Below are 17,666 nucleotides of genomic sequence, written 5' to 3' on the forward strand. Positions count from 1 at the left end.
GTTCAAGATACTTCATCAAAGCTGACTCAAACCAGCTTGTTTTAAAGAAATAAAAATCCATGCAGAGAGTGCTTTTCTACTCTTCGCACTGAACTCATCTTCTCCACCTACAGAAATGAGCCCAAAACAACTGATGAACTGCTCAGGGATGTAACATAGTTGTAGACAGCACAGTTACAATAACAACAACAAAGAACTGAGTAAGGTTCATAGTAGCTCCCTTAAAGACAGCAAAAGAACATACTGGTCTATTTAGTGGAAAAAAGGTGGCTAAAGTGCCGAGGGGGAAGATAAATAATTGCTCAAAGCAACATAGAGTTTGTCTTAAAACAGCAGCAGCTGACCTTCTCCAAAAAGCTGCAGTTACGCAGCAACTGTGCTATATGCAGAAGTAAAAAAAAAGTGCCTAGTGCATACAAAGGTTATGCTGGTAAATCAGGGATGTCTCCACTGGGAGTCTGACTGCTGGGAGGTGGGACGAGAGCAGAACTGCATCCTGCGATCACCTTAAGCAGAGAGGAATCTCAGTATGGGCATAAAATAGTAATTACAGGATTAACATCTTTTTTCTGTGAAGAAGCTTCAGTCTGTCCTACGGTGCTTGCAAAGGACAGGTAAGTTCTTTTTTTTTTCCTTCCTTCCATGTATATTTCCATGGCAAGTTTCAAAACACACAATACTGTACACTTTGCTGAACTCCTCAGATGTAAATGACAACTTCCACAGAATTTCCCTATCATTGCTTTGGAGAATCTTCATGGCTACAGCCTTTTATCAGCAGGCTGCATTTATTTCCTTATGAAATCCAGCCAAATGCTACTGACAACAAATTCCCCCTTTCTCTTCTGCAGCTCCCAAAAAGCCTTTTGGAGTTCTGGTTCACAGGACATACGTGTGGGTCTTAGAGTGTTGTAATCAGACAATCAACCTTTTCTCTTGACGTAGAAGATGACCTCTGCTAGGTCTATAATTTATTCACGTGACTTTTACTAACAGGTCCTACAGCACAAAGTTATATCCAGCTCTTCTCACGCTGCTGTTCCCAGCTCCTGCATTTATTAACCAGAAAGCCTTCCAAATGTTATCTGGTAGCACAAATTAAGCAGTTTTGTTCTGCGGATCGTGTTCCTTAGCTCGCTCTTTCATTTCCTCTCATTCAACATTATCACATTATGTTCCCTCTTCTTATGTGCTTTTCCTCTACACAAAGCTCTTTAAACAGCTGCAAAGGGGGAGGGACCACAATGCTTATGAAAACTCCACTTTGCAGAATGCTTCTGCCAGGTCCTACAGTCTGTCTCTTTCCAGGGATTTAATACCTCCAAGATTCAGGATTGCTTTTACATCTCTTGCTTGTGCAACCCTGACAACAGAGCCTACTGCCAGCTGTCTTAATTGAAGAGCAGTAACCACCTCTTCCTGTTACTGCCATGAGGAATACGTACACTCTCTTTCTCTTTGTAGTGGGCTCCTTCTATTTCAACGGTAAGTGATCTTTTCTTTCAGATACAGTTTGCAGAGCAGTGATAGCTTTTGTGGCTAGGAGGTAGGACAGTGATATAAGCTCTCAAACTGTTTCTACCACTTCAGTAGCTTGCAGAATTTAAGAAGATGCATGAAATATATTGTTTTAGTATTGTTTATGGCTCATGAGATAGCAGCAAATCCACTATTATGGATATGTACCGACAGTAAGTTGGAGATAAAATGACAGAGCAGTAGGAGATTACAGTGATAATCACTAAAGAATGCTCCTTTCGATTCTTCCACGATCATCTGTGACAGGAAAAGCAAGTAGTGACAGTGAAAAAATAAAAATGGAACTAAGACATAAACCATGAGACAGATCTTCTCTACAATTATTGACCCAAGTTCATTTATTTTGCCAAGTTCTTACTTCCTAATTGTTTGACTTGTATGTAACTAGTGATTAAATCAAGTTGTAATATATAAATACATGTTAAAAAATGTAAGTGTCTATTAAGACCAGTTTTTTTAGCCCATCAGCATTTCTTGCATTTGTTTAAGCCAACACGCACAGCTCAGTAGCAGCACAGAACACTTACCATGGGAGCATCTTCCACAGGGCGACTCCACTGAAATGTCTGGAGCAAAACTGAAACTGAATTAGGACAAAATCACATTTTTCTCATATTTACCTATTCAGCCCATGTTTTTCCTTCTTCAGTTACTGAAAGGCAACTTTTGAAAACATCTGCTTTGGGAGCAGAGTGAGGGCCTACCTTAGATTACATATTTTTAAACTCATTAGAATTTCCTTTTTATTCCCATTAATCGCAGTAGGAAAATTAAATTAGTCTTTACAATAAAATAAATTCACTGCTACTACTATTGGAACAATAAGCATTCCAAATTAGTGTACATTACTGTAAGATATTGTATTAACCTTTTTACTTGAGTCCACTGAAAAGTAACAACATCATTAAGTGATTTCAGAGAAGATAAATGTCATCTTGTTGCTGCATCCCACTTGCTATTTCCTAATTACAGATGGGAATTTGGTATGTCACCACTGTTGACATAAATCATATGTGATAGAGGAAAGAACAAAAAAGAAATATGTTGTACAAGGTATTATTTCTAAGCAAATATTACTTCAACAGTTATTAAAATGTCTGGTCAGGGATATGGGGAAGCATGCCTTATGTTAAATGTTACCATTTAGACAGTGATAACTGTGCACATGCCTGTGTCTATCAGCATTGCTCCATATTCTGTTCCATTCACGCCTAACATATTTGTAATGCCACTATGAAAATAAGCAATGGAGCACAGCCTGAAGAGATATTTCATTTTTTATATATATAAATTAGACCATGTAAATGGGAAAAATTACAATGGGTAATGAATGAGATCTGTTTTTGTTTCTTCTGTTGTGAAACTGGAAGCATCCTGGAGCAATTTTTTTAATGGTCATAACTCCCACAGAGAACACAAACTTACTGCAGAATCTGCACTGCAAGCTATAGGCAATTGGCTCTCCTTGACATGGAACAGATGTGCAGCATGTTCAGTGAGGCTACAATTTCTTTAGCTTAGGATCCACTCCAGTACTTTTTCCCAATTACTGTTTCCAGTACACAAATACAGTCTACCCCCAGATGAAGGCTGCTTCATCATTCTTGTTAAGATCATCTGTCCAAAAGCATCATTTCACTCCCTGTAACATTTCTGGTGATGACTGCTACTTTGAAAAAAAAAAAAAAAAAAAAGAATTAGTGAGCAGAAAAAAGTGCACTTGCATTTTTTCCAACTCTGAGGGGAAAAACATAAGTATTCCAGTGCAGTCATGAACATCATGAAAAGGACAAACTTGAATGACTGGTAATTTTGTTTTCATTAGGTGACATCTGGTTACAATAATATTGGTAACGGAAAATAGATGATAAAAATGATTCTAGAACCATTTGTTTTTATACTTTATTTACAGGAGATTGGACCTAGCAACCTTTAAAGCAGTGCATTGCTGACATCTAGTGGTATTGGATATAGGCATCTAATTGAAATATGAGAGTAGCCCTTTTGATATTTATTCTTGATGATTAAGTTACTGAAAGGCTGGGATGAGGTGGCAGTTTTGAAAGGAATAATCCTTCACTGTGGGAGTCCCTTCCCTAAGAACAGAGAGGAGTATCTCAAAGGGATTCCTTATTTAACAAACCATTTCTATAATATGTCGTGGCAATTATTCATCTGCACAGTTTATTGACAGTGAAAACAATTCAAACAAGAATTCACTCTTTGCTAGCAGCACTCAGTGAGCACTGTATGAAACAAACCAAACAACAATCTATTTATATTTGAACCTCAGCAGTCTGTTATATCATTTACATATGCAGCAGCATGATTTTTGTTGAAAAAAGACCACAAACAATAAAAATAACTAACCAAGATTCTCTCTGTAGCTACCACAAGGCTTTTCAGCTATCCTCCTAAACATAAAATGATCCATTCCTGGGGTGCAGCCCCACTTTCTACACAGTATCAAATTTAGCTCCATCTTAATTGCAAAACACAAGCAAAAAAAAACCAACAGAATCTGGAGCTTAGCAAGGATCAGCATAGCTCTAGCTTGATAAGCCTTTGATTAGGGAGGCTTACACTGAGAATGAACATAATATTAAAATATTACATGGTACAAGGGCTTTTATAATGACTTAGAAAGAAGTGCAAAGCAAGTGAGAATCAGACAACAAACCAACACAACACTGGTATTCTCCCAGATGGCTTGGGATGTACTTGAGAAGCCTACTCTGAAGGACATTGTTATGGTTAAGCATGTGTGGCACAAATGTGCCATAGCACATACTGGTTTTAACAGAATTAAAACGAGCCTGGTGATTATCTCTTCCTTTCCCCAGAGCTTGAGTGAAAAAGCTGCTCTTAGAAAAATGAAAGATCTGTTTGACAAAGCTCTCTTCCACATCCCTCTACCTGCTTACTGAATCATAAACAAGAAGTTCTTATAGTATTTATTAATCTGAGTGGAATTCAGAAGTACCAAATTTCAAGAGAGATCCATCTCCCTCCAGTAGCCTGGAGCCCAGTTCACGTGGAAACTAAACACTAAAATGCACGTAGACCTTGGCTGCTTGTATACAGCATTCTGGTCTTCTGACATCTGCCTTTCTCGGGATCTCATGGATATGCTACAGCATAAAAAGCACAATAAATTTAAAACACTCCTATGTGGTGTTTTACTGCATGGAACCACTCTGGAGAACAATTAAGCAAATATGCTGCAGAGACACTATTCTCATTTCTGCACTTTTTGGGGTAGCTCGGTACCCTTTCCTACTGAAGAATCAAACCTTCACTGGACTAGAATCTGTTTTTAAAAATACCTGTGTCTATCCCCATCAAGTGTATCACACAACACAGAATTACTCTACATAGACAGAACTGCTCCCCTGCAAGGGGTCAATACAGTCAGCAGGATGTCACCAGGACCTTAGGCATCACTATTATTGTGTGGCCAACAGAGGTTTGAAGAGTATCATCAAAAAGCACAAGTAAGAACATGGAACAGATGCATTTAGCTCTGGAGTTGTGCCATAAGTCATTCTGCTCTATGCAAAATGTTCAGGCTTGTTTGATAGCAGCTTGCTGATCCTGTATTTTGCAGTTACCGAACTCCAGCCTTGGCCATCTAAGATTGAAACATCTCTGCTAGTCCAAATCAGGTTTTTTTTCCCCCCACATGAAATAAGGCTTAGATTAGCACTTCTAATTTTCATAGAAAATCATTCTGAAACAGAAACATTGCAGGCTACCAAAGAGCATGCTATCACTATGATTTTTGCAGCTCACCCACATTGATAGCTCTTTCAGTTTCTAAGACTGACTGCAATCATTTTTCTGCCTCCTATGACAATGAAGAGAGAAGTCACACCCAGACTCCCTTCACTGGGATCTTTGAAACACTCTTTCTCTTCTGATAAGAGCGTGGGTTTGCTTCCACTTTGCAACTGAGTTCCCAGAAATACTTGTCAATCTGAGCTTTACCTCATACTGTAGAAAGAAACCCACGGCACCCTGATTTACCTGCTTTAATCTGTGCTCTGTGACAGACAGCCCAGCTCAGCAGGATGTTGGTGTAAGCACCATTCCTTCTGTTCATGCAAGCCTACAACAATCATTAGAAAATCAAAGGCCCTCATTATTTCATGAAAATGATGTGATGCACAGGAATTCTGTGATCCCCACGGCGTGGCCCTTGGTGTCTCTTCTATAACCCCATATCTGATGTCTTACAGGAAGCACTGCAGCAGATGCTGAGGAAAAGCTAATGAACCACCTACTGAGTCCTGACAGGTACAACAAGTTAATTCGCCCAGCTGTCAACTCATCCCAGTTGGTATCTATAGAACTGCAGGTTTCCCTGGCACAGCTCATCAGTGTGGTAAGCTCAAATTAAGCTGTTCCTTTTTAATTCATTACTATCTGCACAGCACACTAAGTAAAAGTCAGACTGTTGTTACCTGTCCCTATTATTTTATAATCTACATAATATTTAGTAGGCAGGGCCCACACATGCTATTTACTGGTTTTACTTCAGAATTCATCTACAACAGCAAGATCAGTCTATGCCTAAGCAATAAGGAGAGCAGCCAGATCTTCACCCAATAAAATCCCACTCATCAAAAATCAAAATCATTCAATCATCTCGGTGCAGCTGACATAAGTTACACTAGGTCAGGATCTATTCTGTACTGTGTATGTAATACTAAGCCTTCTTTTGTGTTACAAAATGCAAAATGTGGTTTACTGGCATGAAAACAAGCCAGGAAGATAGCTTAAGATCCCACAGTATATCAGCAAAGCACAGTGAAATGCTACCAAGAGAAAGACATGCTAGTTCTGTCTGGAATAGCTTAAATCAATCATTAAACATCAATCATAAACATTAAATCAATCCTCATGTAAGCAACTCCTCACCTTCAAAAAGATTGACTTCAAAGGGTCTGAAAGACATTTTTACTCCAAGTTAGCATATGTTTAACAGTCCTTCCAAGGACTACTGATGCCAAGACAGGTTTAGCCATTAACAGCAGGGTGAATAAAATCTAGCACATAAGTGGGAATGATTTCATGAATTGGGGCTTTCAGCTCTGTTGCTCTTTCCCTGGGTGAAAAAGGACACAGACAGCTGGTTCTCTGCATGGGCAGGGATCAAGAATGATGCAGTTCAGTCCCTGTCTCCCTGTGCCTTCACTCTTCGGGCAGAAGGCAAAATAAATTATCTTATGGGCTCTAAGAATATCAAGCATCTTCAGCAGTGAAGCATTTTCTTTTTCTGCAGAAATCTTCCCAATTCTCTGATCTCCTATCTTGTTCATTCAGTAGAACCCCAGATGCACAGATCTGCTGCAGAGAAACTTCTACCAGTTCCATGAAGCAGAGCCTGCCAGCCAAGAGCTTTCATGACAAACCTTACATAAACTTTACACAAATTACTGGGCTTCTGGTGGCCAAAGTGTGCCTTCTGTTTTGAATCAAATCCTCAGGGGAAAAAAAAAATAAAAAAAGTCAGCTTGTGGGAAGAAATTGTTCCCAAGTAGCAACATTCACACCAGTCACAGCTGTTTTTGTCAAAAGCCACTTGCAGCCATATACATGGAGAGTTACTATATATTGACAGTATACTGCTGCAATAATATTGAACAACTTTCTTCTCTGTCTTTCCCTGCAGAATGAACGAGAGCAGATCATGACTACAAATGTCTGGTTAAATCAGGTAATAAAATCCACAGAAGCATGTTCTTGCAATCCACAAACACAACTGCTTTCACTCCATCATAGTGATTGTTTTGTTTGTCTGGTCTGGATACTCCCATCACAACTGTACAATTCCTCTCTTAGGAGTGGATTGATTATCGTTTGGCTTGGAAGCCTTCTGACTACGAAGGAATAAATATGCTGAGAATACCTGCAAAACATATCTGGCTGCCAGACATTGTGCTTTACAATAAGTAAGTAAAACATCCGTAGTTCATGCAGACAGCAAACAAAATCATAATCATGTATCAAGAAAAAAAGCATCAGAACCAATGAAATAGGTCTTATAAAATTCCAAAGCTAAATTTGGTAACTTATAGCTAGTATCAAGTACATCTGACTGAGGTTATTGGCCTTAAAGATTTCAGCAAAACAAAGTCTTAGAGATTCCAGCAGACCTGGGCCATGTCTGCAGCATGAGAAGGCTTACAGCTGAGACACAAGTCTTTATCAGATTAGATTATATGGTAAACATGAACTGTAGGTACAAGCACAGCTGCACACTGATCACATTTCCAAAAAGACATTTCTATCCCATACCTTAGGCACTCAGCTACATTTTTGCCTCCCACTTCTTCTGTCCTTTCAACACAGACTCCAGGACACAAACCTGTTACAAAGTCACAGGCACCAGAATTCCAACAGTTAACATTCATTTTCAAAACCAGATTATGTTCTATTTTCATCAAGCATTCAAAAATCAATTCAAAAATCAATTATAAGAACATATCATGAATCTGTCAACATTTGACCCTGTTGCTTCACAGCACTAAGAAAAAGAAAAGCTTGGTAGTAGAAGAATCCGATACTGCTTTTCCACAAACAAATATGTGCCAATTTTTGTGTCTGTTTATTTTAAGTCTCTAGCAGATCCCTGAAGTAAATGATATCAAGTCTTTAACAAAAACAAACAACAAGCAAAAACACAGTAATTAAAATGTATAATGCAATTTCATGATACTTTGAAAACCAATGAATTCAAGAATACGTAATGGTTTACTAACATGTACAGATGGGAAACGTAGGAAGTTTATATATATCTGAATTAAGTCCCTGGAATCCTACTGCTGGAGATGAGATTAGAGAAATATTTAAATACTAAAAACTACTGCGTTAGTCACAAAATAATTCAGCCAGTGGATTAGGATGTATTCTGTCTGGTCAAATCTTGTTCTGCTAAATTGTGACACTGCCCTCTGGCTTCTTTCTTCCTTATTCCCCAAATGGTAACGCTTAATGGACTGTAGGGGCAAGGAACACTTTTTGAAAGCTTCTTAAATGCACAGAAACAAGCTAAAGCCTCCCCATATCAAAACTTTTACAGCAGTACAAAAGTTCAAATTAAACCCATAGATAAAGGATCATCTCCTTCCTACAACTTCCTCCTGCAGAAGCAATGTTTCATAGGCATCAGACTCAGAGCCAAGGGCAGCCAGCAAAAGCTCACACATACTGTCAGCCCAGAAGTCTACCCACTGTGTCATATGGCTTAACTATAAATCTAACTCAGGGAGACAGAGTATGCCAGAGAGATATCATTTATTTACTAAAAACAAACAAACAACACCAAAACAAACAAACAAAAACCCACAGAATGGCAGAAAACTAAAGACTCCTAGCACTGCTGCCACTTGCTTCTGCATCTGGTTGTTCCACTGCCTACTGAGCCAGCTACAAGGGTCTCACCAGCAGCAGGAAGCCTTTGCACAGCTAAACGTAACTGATCTGGAGAGCAGCAACACAGGTGCCAAGCCTTGGATGCTTGTAGTAATTCCTTGCTTAGGAAAATCAGCCTTAGCACCAAAACAGCTCTATTTTAATGACATTGTTTTATTAACTTCTAAGAAGCAAATGTCCCACTGGAGTAATAGGGTACTAGTTAATCACAGTCAGTTGATATTCACTGGTTTATGCTTTGATTTTTCTCTTTTATTTTTTACACTCAACATGTTGTCTCTACATTATATACATTTATTTACATATTGTCTCTAGGTTATACACATTTCTTTACAACTGTATTTGTTTATCAAAAAGAGATGGGATGTATCTAGCCTAGACTCCTTTTTGCAGTCTAACAGTGCTAACCCAGTGTCAATAAAAGCAGTTGCATTTCCTCAGTTGTCAAGAAAGAATCACTGACAGCTGCTCCTCCCTGCTGTAATAATTTCCTTTGGTAGTAAGACTGGCTGAGTTTGAAAGGTGATGCATAGCACACCTGGAAGAAAGCACTGAACATGCTAAGAAACATTAGATTTCAAGAATATTTCTCAGCAACTGACCACTTTGAATTACTGCCTCGGGACACTTTGTAGGTTAAAAAACCCCATGTTGCTTGCCCAGAAATACTGGACAGGAAACCACTCTGAATGCTGACTGACAATGATTTTCTCCCTGAACTAAAAGACCCATCATAACACAGGAGACTCTCCTGGGGAAGTGCAGCATTTGGAGGAGATACAAAGCCAAGATCATTTGTGGGCATTAAGAACTCCGGGGCTTGTCTGTCCTGGTTTTGTAACACGCAAACATTAACTGGAATTATGTGATAAATTATAAACCACATAATTACATTTTCTCTGCCTGCACTCTCCCTGCATTTCCAGCTAACACTGCTCATCCCTATTTCCTTGTCTAAGTCATTTGGGAGCGTTGCTGTGTGCTCCTGGCTGTGGCTGTGTTCCTAATCAAAGGTATCTCCATTTTCATGCTGAATGATCCCATTTTTACCCAGCTTTCAAAGATGCTATAAGCCTTAATTACTTTAAGAAATATTTAAAAATACTTTGAGTTCTTTGGATAAAATGTGCACATTTTTTTTTATTTAATGATCATTTTATAAAAATAGTTTACTGTAACTACTGGACAAAATATCAGTTCTCTGCCTGGGAGAAATGCATACATTAATCTCCCTGTCAAACGATATAGCTGCCTACAATATAGAATTCAATACTGAAATCTTACTAAGCTTGAACTCTAGCAGCTGAGGCCCACAAGACAAAGAATGATGAAGTTTTTCTGTCTTGAACTTTTCCTCTTAATGTTTGCTGGTCTTCTCTCCTATTTCTGCCCTGTTTCTTTCATTAGTGCGGATGGTACGTATGAAGTTTCACTATACACAAATGCAATTGTACAGAATAATGGAAGCATTCGCTGGTTGCCTCCAGCAATTTACAAGAGTGCCTGCAAGATTGAGGTTAAGCATTTCCCATTTGATCAACAAAACTGCACCTTAAAGTTCCGGTCTTGGACGTATGATCATACAGAAATTGATATGGTACTTAAAACTTCCATGGCAAGCATGGATGACTTTACACCAAGTGGAGAATGGGATATTGTAGCACTCCCAGGAAGAAGAACTGTAAATCCTTTGGATCCCAATTATGTTGATGTGACATATGACTTCATTATTAAAAGGAAACCTCTTTTTTATACCATCAATCTTATAATTCCTTGTGTGCTAATTACATCCTTAGCCATCCTGGTGTTCTACTTGCCTTCAGACTGCGGTGAAAAAATGACCTTATGCATATCTGTGTTGCTTGCTTTGACCGTGTTCTTACTGCTGATCTCCAAAATTGTTCCTCCAACATCTCTAGACGTGCCACTGATTGGGAAGTATCTCATGTTTACAATGGTACTGGTGACCTTCTCGATAGTTACTAGCGTCTGCGTACTCAATGTCCACCATAGATCTCCAAGTACTCACACCATGCCTCCATGGGTAAAGTTGGTTTTCCTTGAAAGACTCCCAGCCTACCTGTTCATGAAGCGACCAGAAAATAATTCTCCACGGCAAAAGCCCTGCAACTGCAAAAAGACAAGAGCAGAGAATCTTTGCATGGACCCAGCCAACTTCTACAAGAACTCTACTTACTTTGTGAACACAGCCTCTGCCAAAAAGTATGACATGAAAATCACTGATACTCTTGACAATGTCAGCAGCCATCGAGATTTTAGGTTAAGAACAGGCACAAAATTTTCTCCTGAAGTCCAAGAAGCAATTGATGGAGTCAGTTTTATAGCAGAGCACATGAAAAGTGATGACAACGACCAGAGTGTAAGTAAATCTCCAAACTTCTTCCCTTGTCCTCCTCTGTAGCATGTTTTCATGCAGGAAGGAGATTTGCACTCTCTAGTTACCTTGAAGGTTTTGAAGATATTCTAGCTAAAGGATAAAAAAAAAAAACCTTAATGAATATTAATTTGGTAAATTACTATGACCACACAAAAAGAGAACGCTGATCAGTAAGTCAGGAAGCACCCCTGAAAAAGCTGTCTTGTCACCTTCAAGTAGTGTTTGGCAGGGAAAACAGTAATGCTGACTGCCAGGTCAGACAGAACTCTATTTGAAAATATTTTTCCCCATCATATTTAGACAGACTTTAACACATCAGCTCATGTTAACCAATGTACCTGCAGCTCAACCTTTGTGAACACCTGAAGATCTCTAATTCAGCAAGATGAGCTGCTATTTAAGTTGCTCTGTTACAGCAAACACAATGGGTAGAATCAAAATTCAAATGCCAGCAGAACTGATACTTCTTCCATTTGAGTTAAATCACACTTGCTATTGGCTATGAGAAGGACAGGATTCGGGGCACCTGTAAGTAGTGCTGCTGCTGTCCTGTTCACATTCCCATACCTGAGCTACTAGCCAGCACATTACAGCTGGTGCAAACACACCACAGATAATGCTCAGAAATACTCAGATGGTTCAGTTTTGTGTAGATCACAGTTAAGGAAAATTGCCAAGCATCCCCTCTTCATCCTGCTCAGTCCCAGATCCCAGTAGGACTGTAAGTTCTTCATTCCTGCCAAGCAGACTAAATGAAACCTGGCTTCTGATACTGCAGAAGTCCCTTGAGGAACATGCTGCTGAGTAGTTCATGTTTTCTATTAACTGAAATTACTGTCAATATAAATAAAGATCAGATGCTAACATTCAACACGACCTACACGCATTGAAACTGACTGAAAAGAAGCACACTTCACAAAGCAGGCAAAAAGTTTTCCAATAGCTCAGCAATCCTTGCAAGAATATGTTGCATTTTAAAAGATCCAATTGAGACTAGGAGCAACTTTCAAGGGTATTTCATACATTAAAAATGAATAGGATGCTTTTCACACAGGGTCCTCTGATACCACATATTACTGTTTTATGGATTCGTAACCTTAATTTCTGCTACCTTCCTTCATGATCACGGTCTGATAACTGTTAGTGTGCATTTACTACAGCCTCATTTCAGAAGTGCAAAATTTCCATTAGCAGCAGTGGGAATTAGAAGTGTGTGCTGAAGGAAAAAATTGTCTTGTTCTAATTGAAGAGACAAGACAAATGACAAGCATGCTGAAGTCACTGAGGTGACAATGTCCCACGTTTAACGAGAATCAATGACAGAGGAAAAATAATCATTCTTGAGATGCAAACAAAGATTGATATATTCATCCTTTGCAATGAAAGCCAGGAAGTCACTTCAGTTTGAAGATAGAATCCAAGACTAGCCTTATTTTGTCTGTTTCACACACAACACATGTAAGGCCGAGGGGATTTTAAAAAAGCAACAGTATTAATATTCATTAAATCCCTTGATTAAGAAGACTGCTGGTAAGAAAAGTCAGAGGCTAACCTTGTTTAGCAGCAATAATTACTCTCTCTCTTTGTCCAAAGAGATTAATAGCAGCTGCAAATTAAAATTAATGAAAAAAAAATCCTTAATTGGATTACACCGTAGGTCCTTCCGGAACACCAGGCAGCCATGCCCTGTACCTCACACATCAAAGACAGCTAAGAAATATTTACAGTATTTTTCTCCACTGCTGGGAATGATAGCAGGAGAAAAAATCCTTCTGGACCTTGAGGTTTATTTCCTTTTATTTTCATAAACAAAGACTGCATCAGCAAGAGGAAGAGCAAAATAACATGACAAATTGCTAATATCTTTAACTGGCTTTTTTTTTCCAGGTCATTGAAGACTGGAAGTATGTTGCCATGGTAGTGGACAGGCTGTTTCTCTGGATATTTGTCCTTGTTTGTGTTCTGGGGACTGTTGGATTATTTCTGCAGCCACTCTTTCAAAACCACATTGCTGCCACGAACCCTTAGCTCTTATCTAAAATTGTCAATGCCTACACAGATGCTGGGTCTCATCCTGCTCTCAGTTTCCCTCTGCTAAATCCAGAGAGATGTCAGACGAGTTGCTCTCCCATCGGATGTACGGTAGGGATGTGGAAAGCAGCAACATTATTTTGATAGGAAAAAATATATTTAAAAAAAAATCATTTTTCCCAATGAGTTCAGTACTTCTGGTGATCTCATGGCTCTTTTTTCAACTCTCTGAAGCCTGAATATTAGAGAAAGACATTTCCTGTATAATGTGCCAGCTTGGCTCACAAGGATTATTTATTAAAAGGGTATTTTATATACATTGCCTCAGGAAAGCCATTTTCTTTCCTTAGAATACTGCAGTTACCATACTACAAAGGAGGCATTTATTTCCTCAAATGCATCAAAATGATTTGTGTCTGATTTATACAGAGCGTGGCAGGTGGAATCATTGTTTAACTGTGTTGACTGTGATATTTAAGACTGAACTGAGAAACAGAGCCATACTCCTGGTTTCTCATTGTGCTGTCCCTGCTAGTAGGTTAATCAACAGAGGCCAAATTAATATGTAATATTAACATTTATATGCTCTGTTCAGTGACAAAATGTAAATAAAATGCAAAAATTCTCCCTTATATATAGTCCTGAAACATTCCTACAATTTTTAACAGCTCATATAAGTGGCATTCACATTCACCTTCATGAATCTAAGGCTAAAAGTAGAAGAAAGCATCCTGGGAACAAACCAGCTGTGAAAAGTGGCTAAGACACCTGAGAACAAACCTGCATGTTTTGCTGAGGAGATGTTAAAGCAGGTTTAAATACCATCCTAAACAATCATATAAGTGCTATAAAAGTACATAACACAGGTAGTGTCTTGGCAAAGGATGGATGAGGGCCTGAGCATCCCACCAAACACGGTTTCAGCCTACCTCTTAACCTCCACAAAGAGAAGTGCAGTCCTGATATTCTTCAAGCTAAACCAACCTCAGCTTCTCCTAGAGGTGTTATCAGGACACATACCAATGTTACAAGCACTGACAGGTACAAATGACTGGTGAACAAATTTAAAATTCACTACTTGAGCAGGGGATCTGGCTTACCTGTCCTGGGAGAGGATTAGCAGACACTTAAAGCTGTCTTCTTCAGCAGGCTCTGACCTGATTTGCTTTCATTAGAACTTTAGTTTAGTTCACCTTAGTGATGTCCCTATCTAGATCACTGCTACAGATAATAACACAGATATACATGTGCCACAGAAACCTTCCCAATCGTTCACAGAAATTCCAAGACCTTTGCTGACCCATGTGTTCTCTCCCCACCTCCCCCTAGGGGTGGCAATGCTTTTGTCCTCTCCCAGACATTAACTGCTCTGGACATACCCCACGGGGCCTGGATGAAGGTGGAGTTCAAAAGGGGTTAAATCTGCTTCTCTCGCCTCAAATATCTAATCTTAAACCTAAATAGCACAGCTGTTTTACTGCAGCAACAGAAACAGTGGCTGTGAGATGAGAGACAACCCAAGGGAATGGAGGAGCACTTTGTCCATCCCAGGAGACTCCTCTGTGTTAGGTTATCTGCCAGCAGCTGCCATGGCATAGAATATCATAAGCACATGTGCACACAATGCCCCAGCTGCTAGGTAGTTCTTTCTGCTTACAGAGAAGCCAGAGGGAAGCCAGAGCAGCTGCCGGTGCTGCGCAGACAGTGTAAAGGTGGAGCTTCTTTAAATCCCACAACAACCCTCCACATCCAACAAGGATGTGGAGCTCTTGGAGCGGGTCCAGAGGAGGGCCTCTAAAATGATCAGAGGGCTGGAGCTGGAGCTCCTATGAGGAAAGGTTGAGGGAACTGGGCTTGTTTAGCTTGGAGAAGACAAGGCTCCAGGGAGCCTTCCAGTACTTGAAGGGAGCATATAAACAGGAGGGGGAATGGCTGTTTATGAGAGTGGATAGTGATAGGACAAGGGGGTATGGTCTTAAATTGAGACACGGGAGGTTTAGGTTGGATATTAGGAGGAAGTTTTTCACTCAGAGGGTGGTGAGGCAGTGGAACAGGTTGCCCAAGGAGGCTGTGGATGCCCCATCCCTGGAGGCATTCAAGGCCAGGCTGGATGTGGCTCTGGGCAGCCTGGTCTGCTGGTTGGCAACCCTGCACATAGCAGGGGGTTGGACCTAGATGACTTGTGATCTTTTTCAACCCAGGCCATTCCATGATTCCATGAACCTTGAACAGCAAATCTGAGCAAGGCAGCACAGACCTCAGTGCAGACTTCAGCGCTGTCAGAAACCACTGCACATTCTCAAGGGGAGAGGGGCATCCAGAGACACAGTGAGTCAGCCTCAAACCCTGCAGTCTACCCTGCAAACTGCTGCTGGATCTGCGTGAAGCACAGACCCTTTTCTGTGCTCCTCTCCCCACAGCAGCACTTCTGTCTCTGTTGCACCCTCAGCCATCAGTCTCCTACCAATCATTACCCCTCTCCCCAGTCCCATCTTCTCCACTTCTCCATTTGATGCTGCCTGAATGGAATTGAACCAAGGCCCCAGAACTTCTCCCTCACAGTCAGTCTTACTCTTCACAAGCAGCCACAGCTGACAACATTTGGCTCCATAACTGCTCCTTCAGACAAATCTCTTGCAAAGACAAAAGTTTCAGAAATGATTTGCATCTCAGCAGGCAGCCACCAGAGCTCAAGGAAATGGAGGCCTCTGACCTGACAAACACAGAAAGGGCTCTCAAGAGGCACACCCCTACCCCCAGGAGCATCCCTTAGGAGCTAGGGCTCCTCATTCAGGATATGGTGAGCTCTGGTGCTTTCCATATATTAGAGCCACCTGACACCTTTTTAATCATGAGTAAGGCAATAAACTTTTCCCTAGTTGTGCTTTGGAAAAATGATTGTATTTTTGTAAATTTTTCAGAAGTAGTTTGATCCACAGCAAACTTTAGAATGGAAAATTTCACCCAAGTTGTAAAAGTTTTGAAGAACTTTATCTTCATAAAATTGCAGTTTGGAACTCAGAAATGCTATATTTGCCTCTCAGCAGCTCCACCTATGTAAAAATAAAGTCATCCCAGCTTAACTTGTCAGACACTCACAGGGTTTTCCATTTTGTTTTCTTGACAAAATTTCAAAAATAGAAATTTTCTGGAGAAACGGAAGCACTAAAAATGTCAGACTACAAACCAATACAAATATAAGGTTTGAGTTCGTCAAACAAATCAAGGTTTTTACAGCAATGTTTTCCATTAAAAAAAAAACATGGTCATTTCACTAAACTCTTTCCGTGAAAGCACACAACCAACCTTTGCCTCCCTTCTAGTGAGGAAAAGGCTCTGGTGACACTATCTCCATTCCCTACCATTACAAAAGCCTTGAGTACAACATCCTGCATGCCCTCGGAATGTGCAGCACTGTCAGCACCACCACATGTGTGCCATTTGCCTCAAGGTGAGTGTATCTGAGATTGTCTCTGCACTCTCACAGCGAAAGCAAATGAAGACCATCACGGACAGCTTTTAATTGCAGAAGCACCAATACTGCAGAATAGAATAGGAGAATAATCTTTTCCTCATCACATGAGTTGGTCATGATTTGATCTTAACAAATCTTAACAGAGAAACACACGGAGTAGGGGCATGACATGACACGTGGTTTTTAAAAAGCACTGGCAATGCAGTTTGCTGTTGCAGATATTCTTAGGTGGATGAAGTTTCCCTTGCCTGTAAGAATCCTTCTTCTATGTAGTTCTGCAATGCAGTCATGGTGACGTGTTCTTATCATATCACTCTCCCCAGACATAGAAAATAATCCTGCTACAAACCTGAGCTGATTTCACGAGGAGCTCCATCATATGATGTTAGCGACAAAATATCTGTGCATTCAAACACAGCTGGACATTTCAGCAATTTGGCAAATAAACAAAATACCTGTATTTCTGGATACAATGGCTCTTCACTGCCTCTAGAGATCAGCCATTTCTAAACTCTTCTGGTTTAGACACTGAATTTTTGGGAACATAGGCTGTGATCTGGCCTTTGATGCTTTAGCTCATTTCTAGCTGGAACTAAAAAGAAATGAACAAAAATCCCAGTTATAATGTTGCTCATTCATGGAGAGCATGAAGGCAAAATGAGGAGGAAGGACAAGGAAACATATCCATAAAGGGTTAAGCTACAAGACCAAGTGCCTCTGTTCTCTTGAAAAAAAAAAAAAAAGAAATAAAATCAAATGGACAGTAAAGCCTATTTCCTCAAAGCT

The 17,666-nt window shown here is 40.0% G+C and overlaps 1 protein-coding gene and 1 long non-coding RNA gene across 2 annotated transcripts; one reads left to right on the forward strand and one right to left on the reverse strand.

The window, feature by feature from the left end:
• Positions 1-45: 45 nt before the first annotated feature.
• On the forward strand, positions 46-15,102 carry CHRNB4 (cholinergic receptor nicotinic beta 4 subunit). The gene is made up of 6 exons (XM_031616364.2): positions 46-1,485; positions 5,778-5,923; positions 7,214-7,258; positions 7,384-7,493; positions 10,384-11,356; positions 13,262-15,102. Exons 1-6 carry the CDS (start codon positions 1,431-1,433, stop codon positions 13,400-13,402), a joined length of 1,470 nt encoding a protein of 489 aa, XP_031472224.1. The 5' UTR covers positions 46-1,430; the 3' UTR covers positions 13,403-15,102.
• On the reverse strand, positions 4,512-7,303 carry LOC149916242 (uncharacterized). Its single transcript, XR_016470270.1, has 3 exons — positions 6,460-7,303; positions 5,566-5,647; positions 4,512-5,170 (listed from the first exon to the last, which is right to left on the reverse strand). It is a non-coding gene; the product is annotated as an uncharacterized LOC149916242 (long non-coding RNA).
• Positions 15,103-17,666: the final 2,564 nt, after the last annotated feature.

This window comes from Phasianus colchicus, chromosome 12, assembly GCF_987193195.1.
Source record: "Phasianus colchicus chromosome 12, bPhaCol1.hap1.1, whole genome shotgun sequence".
Classification (NCBI taxonomy): Eukaryota; Metazoa; Chordata; class Aves; order Galliformes; family Phasianidae; genus Phasianus; species Phasianus colchicus.